Source organism: Chrysemys picta, chromosome 5 (assembly GCF_011386835.1).
Source record: "Chrysemys picta bellii isolate R12L10 chromosome 5, ASM1138683v2, whole genome shotgun sequence".
In the NCBI taxonomy this organism is placed as follows: domain Eukaryota; kingdom Metazoa; phylum Chordata; order Testudines; family Emydidae; genus Chrysemys; species Chrysemys picta.
In genome coordinates, this window is record NC_088795.1 from 70,773,499 (window position 1) to 70,780,473 (window position 6,975).

At 42.3% G+C, this 6,975-nt stretch overlaps 1 protein-coding gene across 5 annotated transcripts in view; it reads right to left on the reverse strand.

Annotated features, from left to right (window-relative positions):
* LOC101939412 (DExD/H-box helicase 60) overlaps positions 1 to 6,680 on the reverse strand; it is a 76,334-nt gene extending 69,654 nt beyond the window's left edge. For 4 of the 5 annotated variants that reach the window (XM_042842128.2, XM_042842125.2, XM_042842124.2 and 1 more), the window contains exons 1-3: positions 6,585 to 6,680; positions 3,100 to 3,422; positions 1,212 to 1,281 (exon numbers count right to left, since the gene is read on the reverse strand). In XM_042842128.2, coding sequence (XP_042698062.2) covers positions 1,212 to 1,281; positions 3,100 to 3,319 — 290 coding nt within the window. In that variant the 5' untranslated portion in view covers positions 3,320 to 3,422; positions 6,585 to 6,680. Of the gene's footprint in view, positions 1 to 1,211; positions 1,282 to 3,099; positions 3,423 to 3,748; positions 3,887 to 6,584 lie in introns of those variants that run through there. The other variant, XM_042842123.2, reaches the window with a different exon arrangement.
* Between the last annotated feature and the right edge of the window lie 295 nt (positions 6,681 to 6,975).

Genomic DNA, 6,975 nt, shown 5'->3' on the forward strand with positions numbered 1-6,975 from the left:
CATCAAGTCCAGCCCCCTGCCTTCACTAGCAGGACCAAGTACTGATTTTGCCCTAGATCCCTAAGTGGCCCCCTCAAGGATTGAACTCACAACCCTGGGTTTAGCAGGCCAATGCTCAAACCACTGAGCTACCCCTCCCCCCCCCATGAATCTACCTATTTAAGCTATTTGGATCATATCATATTCTAGGACCACAGGTCACTGGTTTACTTACAGTGGTCCATTCTACTCAAGTGCTGTAGTCCCTAGCTGCTTTACAAGTACTACCCTTAGTAGAATGCATTGCAGCAAAGCAGGTTTGAGATTACAAATGAATGGATAATGTTGGCAAAGTCTACACCAGAAGAATGGTTGCGGCCTTTGAGCCAGACTTGGATAAAAGGCATTATGTGCCACTGCTGTCAGCTGGGAAGGGAGTATATTAATAAAGCCCTGCCCTGATTCCATATTCAAGGAACTTGCCAGATTGGTTTACCTCTGGCTGATTTTGATTTTTTTCTATTTTTCACTCAGCAAGCAGGTTGCTTCATCAGTCATATGACTGCGAACAAAAGCTGACTGAGGACCAGAAGTTCTATTTTGTATGAAATTCTGTGATTTCAAAATTTGTTTTCATTCCAAATCATAATGATTTTTTCCAGATGTCCTTTTAAATACAAATTTTAAAAAAAAATCATTTTGGGTCAATCAAAACATTTCATTTTGATTTTGACTTTCATTTTATTTTCATATATTTTCATTTACTATTTGTATTCTGTAATTTTATTTTTGTTACTTTATATATTGTATATTTAAGATTTTTTTCTAAACAAAATATTGTTGAAATTGACATGTTCCCACAGAATGTTTCAATTTCAATGACTCCACATTTTCTGATGGAAAAACATTCAGTTTGAAAATTACCATCCAGCTCTACTTGGAATCATAGTATAGTTATTTGTTCGTATAATCTGAGGGAAAGTGGTATCTAGGATGTTCGTAGATCAGAGATGGAAAAGCTAGGTGCAACCCTTGAATGCAGCCCTTGAACACTTTTCAATATGGTCCTCAGGTATGCAAATTTTGAGTGCCACTGTCTAAATGTAGCTGTGTGGACTGTAGATAATCTGTTAAGTAGCACCGCCATATTCTGAGTCTTACTGAAATTCTTCTCTTGATTAACAATTTCTCTTTGCATTTTTTTCAGCTCAAGTAATTGCCACCATACTTACTCAGCTTTTGGTATGTCGTTCAAAATTAAGTCAGATATTTTCTCCAGAAGTCCTATGTGTTTGTTTAGTTCTAAAAAGTTAATAAAACATTTTTCTTAGCAATCAGTCACAAGAGTTATATGATCAAAGAGTCAGCCTATATCTAATCACTTTCTCATTCTATCGTATTACATGTGAAAAAGCTGTTAAAAGAGCATTATGATTGCAAATCAAGCACTCAGAAGTTAGGAAATGCAAAAATTAAGGTTTTTCATGGGGAAAAAATAACATGTAATCATGTAAGTAAAGACTGTATCATAATGCATATGCACCAGGAGAGGCAACCTTAATTCTGGCATTTCCTATATCTTCTGTGCTCAATTTTGCAACCTTAATGTTCTTTTAAATATAATTTCCTAAGTTTAAAAAAAAAACGGACAAAACATCTTGGGTTCCGTACAGATTCTGGAAGGGAGAGTGCTCTAGTGGGCACAGACAGGGCTGACGAGAGTGGGGAAGCCAGTACAAATTACCAGGGCCCGGCGGTCCGGAAGGGGGCCCGGGGCTCAGCTTCCCCAGCTTCTCCCGCTTCCCTCGTCGGCCCTGTTTAGCCCGTCCGCCCTTGCTGGGGGGGCCCGAAAAAAATTGTTCACCGGGGCCTGAACCCGCTCTTGGCAGCCCTGGGCACAGACCCTTCTTTCCTTATATACCCTGCCTGTCCCTGCACATGTGCCCCTAATATATACACCCCACAGTCTGTCTCTGCCTCTGTTCCCTCCCCTACAATCTGTCTCTGCCCTATTTCCCCACAGCTAGTTTCTGCTCCTCCCCTCTCCTTGCAGCTTATCTTCACACATGCGCGCACACATCCCAGCTTATAAAACAAGGTATTCTAAGAATTTCTTAACATGTAAAAAAAAACCCATCTTCTTCCTAATTTCATTCTCTGAATAGTTTAACTGTTTTTAGTGAAACTTCCAAAAAAAGAGTTCAGTTTGAAGTAGGCACCCAGTATAGAAAATTTCAGTCTGAACAATTGAAGCTAGATCCTCCAGTGGCAAGAAAGGGCCATAAAGCTGCATTAATACGGTATCTGGAGATACATCTATTGTGGATGTGGTATGACATAAAGCCAGCATAGGGGGCATGTTGGGAGTGTGCCAACAGCAAGATCAGGCATGGCCAGAGAGCATTGTGATAAATGATCCTTAGCCAGACATGAGGCTAATATAATTTACATCATGAATGGAACCAGATTTAGGGATTGGAGAAGTACAATGGTGGCATACAGGTTGGCCAGACCCAAGAATCATGGTGTGTTTGTAAAGATTTTATATTTGAGTTAGCACCATTCATCTGAAAGATCCCCTAAGCTCTTTATTATTCCCTAACCCGGAATTGAAGTGTTTGATTAAAATAATCATTCTTGAATCTTAGCTTTGTGCTCTACACATCATATTAGTGTCAAATGAGTGACATAATTTATTTATCCCATCATAATTTAAACCACCAAGTAGTGTCAGAGAATGTAACTTGGTTTCCATTCTGCTTCAATAATGGCATAATTATTAGAAGAAAACTTTGTGGTAAATTTCCAAAGAAATGGGAGAGGATTTAGTACTCCCCTGCTTCAAACTGTATCCCATCACATTTAAATATTCTCTTGTTTAAAGTTTGTCTCTACTAAAAACAAATATGGAAACTTGTAAAATAAACATACTTCTGAACTTTGGTCTAATGTTGAAAAACAGCTCAGGGTCATGCAGTCTAGTCTAAGTCTGAGAAATAACCACAGAACTGCAAGATGAGTATTAATCAGTGAAAATGATGAAATCTTCAATGAAGCCTCCTGTCAAAACCATCTAAGCTAGCGATATGATTATGAACAAAAATGAATGTATCTTCTCACCTGGATTTCTGAAATCATAGTTGTCTTGTCTGCTATAATCACTGACCCTTGATACCTGCTGTATCTCCTTTTCCCAACAAAATACATTTGAAAAGTCAATGCAGCCACTTTTATTTTCTACTTTATCTTCAAAAGACACAGATTTTTTTTCAAGGTTTTGGGCTGTGAGATCTCCACCATCATCATCACTGCCATCTTTAACAGTTCCTCCAGAAGCCATGACGGCTTTATTCTGACTCTTGACACTTCCAGTCTTCAACTTACATATGCTTATTAGATGTACTATTAGTCTTCAAAATGCCTTTTAAGAAACATACATTTCTCTGTAAAGGGAAAAATTATGTGCCTTATTAACTAGCTCAATGTCTATAGTATCATTGAAAATTTTGGAAGAAGAAAGCTAGTAAAATGCCATGAGCCCAAGCCAATAATATTTACTAATTTACTTCATATATTAAACAAAAGAAAATAATATATTAGACTTATGACAAAGGAAGGAATGTATACATTATAAAAACCTAGATAATTAAACAGAAAGAATTAGTTTTTAGATATCGAGTCTGTTATTGCAGACTTGTGCTCAATAACTACACAGATCCACTAAAAAAAAGACAACATATAATTCCCATCAAATCCTCATACTACTTACCCGTAGTGCTGTTTTGAGAGAGATAACTGCTTCTCTACTATGTTTTTGTTTACTAATTACTCCTGCAGGAATTCTGCACCACTGCACATGCACAGAATTTATCCCCCCCTGAAGATGACTTTCTGACAGGGAAGCAATGGGAAGCGACCCTCCCCAGCAGTATGTTTTTCGGTTCCCAGGGCAGCTGGCAGAGAGGTAAATCACTATGGAGCAGGAGGTAGGATTGGGGGAGACCCAACTGGTGGCTCCTACCCTTGCATTGGGGTCAGCTGCTAGTCCCCAGCTGGACTGGGGAGGACAGGACTTCCTTTTCCCCTGCATGGCATCCAGGGCCAGGTCAGACCCATCCCCAGATTTCTCCCCCAGCTGCAGAAAGCTCTGCAAACGCTCCCCCTCCCCTGCTTCCTGCACTTATCGCTCCTCAGCTGCAGGGGGAGGGATTCTTGTACAGGGAGATGCTCCCCCAACTGTCGTGCATCCACACACCCTCATACCCAGACCCTCCTGCCGAGCCTTACCCGCTCCCCTGCACTCGAATCCTCCCCTCCTCCCCCGATAAGCCCCAATCCCCCTGCACATGGACCACCCTGATGAACCACCCACATCTGGATCCCCACCCCACTGAACCCCACTCCCCCAGCATCTGGACCCCCACTGAGCCCCCCCACACCCAAACACCTTCACCAGGACCCCCCTGCACAGTCCAATTACTGTTGTACCCAGAACCCCCCAACAAGCCTCTGTGCATCCAGATCTCGCCCCACACCCGGATCCCGCACTGAGCCGCCCGCACCCAGATTGCCCCACTCAGAACCCTCTCAAGCCACACCTAAATCCCCAAACACTAAGCCCCTCCACACTTGGATCCTACTTTGCTGAGCCTGCCTGCCCACACCTGGTGCACCTGGCACAGAGGGGCAGGACCAGTCCTTGCGTTGTGTCAGGGTTGGGTGCAGCCTCACCGCTGAGTCCATGTTCTAGGGGGGAGCTGCACAGTGATCTCCCACCTCTGTGCAGCCAGTGGCCTGTGCTCCCCAATGCTATGCTGGAGCCTCCACATTTATTTGACAAATAACATTTGCAGAATTTTAAAATATTGTGTGCAGAATTTTTAATTTTTTGGCACATCATTTTAATTTTTTTGGTGCAGGAGTAACTAATCAAACCACCACTTGGAAATAAAGAAAACTAGTCATCAGAGAATGTTGCAAGATTCTTTAAATTCCTGTGTAACAGATTCCAAGACAGTGGCCCCAAATGACACTTGTCAAAAGTGATTTTAAAAGATATTTTGGTTTTAGAAACACTACTTTTTTTAATTCACATGATTCCTCCAAGTTCCAAGAGCTCTTAGGATCCCTGGTTTTCAGTTTACTCCTCCTGCTTCATAATCCTACCCCAGTTATTCCAATCCTTAAATTCATTCCCTTCATCTGCCAGTTATGCAGTTGTTTTATGATGGGGACTCAGATATCCACTAATGACAAAGAGAAGAAATTCAAATTAATTTGCACTGGGGACCTAAGACTTTGAGTTTCTCTTTCAGTGTCACTGAAATCCTTAGGTTTCTGTGTTTTTTTATGAAGATATTTGCCAAAATCTCTCCTGCTTGTGACTTCACCTGAACCACCCTAACCCAGAGAGATAGCAATGCCACCATTTTTAAGGCCAGAATATAATAAACTACAGTGCCAGAATATAATATTGGTTTCACGTGTGCAGGCAGCTCAGAATAGCAAATGAAGAATTTACTGCTTTTCAGCTTCCAATAAACTAAAAATCAAAATTATTTGCATCCTCCAAGAACAGAATCCAGGATAGAAGCAAGAAAAGTGGGTTACTGATGATTTTTATCCCTGATGGGTGTTAACACTTGGACCACATTTTCTACATTTTCTTACAGCCTTCAGATGAAAACCAGAAAAAGTAACCCTTTTGTTATTATCCTGATTTTACAGGATTATAAACAGCCGCTAAATATAGCCTAAAAATTATCAGGATCTCCTTTAAGGTAACCTGGTACACCTGCTTCATAAAGAACAGTTTCTGGCACCTAGAAGCAAACATACTACATACCACATAACTATGTTTCATTGAATCCAACAAGAATTTATGGCATAACCAGACCCTTAAGTAATTAATCATAGATATTTGAAATATTCTAGGTGGCTCAAAGCAAAATCAATGCTGCTTTAGAATGAAACTATTATAAATATGCTGAATTGTGGGGGCATCTGTCCCTGAACCAGTATTGAATATATATGAGAGCAGCTTTAATAATTAGAATAAATAATTGATATAATTTCTGATGCCATCAGTGTGCATACCACTGTTCAGACAACCCTCTCTCTCCCCAAACCTAGTACAATCTACAGAACAAATTATCCTTTCACTTGCATCTGTACTCACAGAACTGGACTTGCACTAGGTAGAATTAAGAGACCTTAGGGGTGGGACAATTAAAGATAGGACTCAAAATAACTTGTTCTGCTCAGTAGGAAATTGGCTGAGGCTTTTAGAAAGCAAGAATCCAAGGGCTTTGGAGGGACTTGCAAACACACACACACCCTGCTACTACCCACAGCCCTCCTTCTCCCCACATCCTGACTTTCTCACTGCCAGCCCTGTAAGCCCTGTGCCCCTCACGAGACACCTGCCGGGGCAGCTCACTCCCCCTCCCATCCCTGCGCCGTCCCTGCTAGCGCCCCAAAGAAGAGAAGAGCATCCCAGTCCTTCGCAGCCACGGGATTTCCTGGTCCGAGCCGCCAGCTCCGCGCCCCCTAGAGCAACAGGTGCACTGGAGAAGGCAGGAGATGCTCCGCTCTGTAGACCGTACCTGGGCAGCGGGAGAAACCAGCGGGGAGAGCACCTGGGAACAGCTGCTGCTGCGTTTATGATCGGACAGGACGGAGTGGGAGGCGCCTCGCCGCTGTCACGGCTAAGTTTCGATTCTCAGAAAACACGTAACAGGGATTTCTTTTGATTTACTGCAGGAGGGGAGCGGGCATGTGAACTCAGGACCAGGGCCGCACCCCTCTACTGCTGATACTCTGACCTACTGGAGATAAGGCTGCACTGAGGGCATTATAATGCACACAGGTTTATATTGCTATAACGATGCTGGTTTAGGGCTTGTCTACACTGGCAAGTTTCTGCGCAGTAAAGCAGCTTTTTGTGCTCAAACTGCAGATATGCACACACTGCCAAGCCACTTTGTGTGCAGAAAC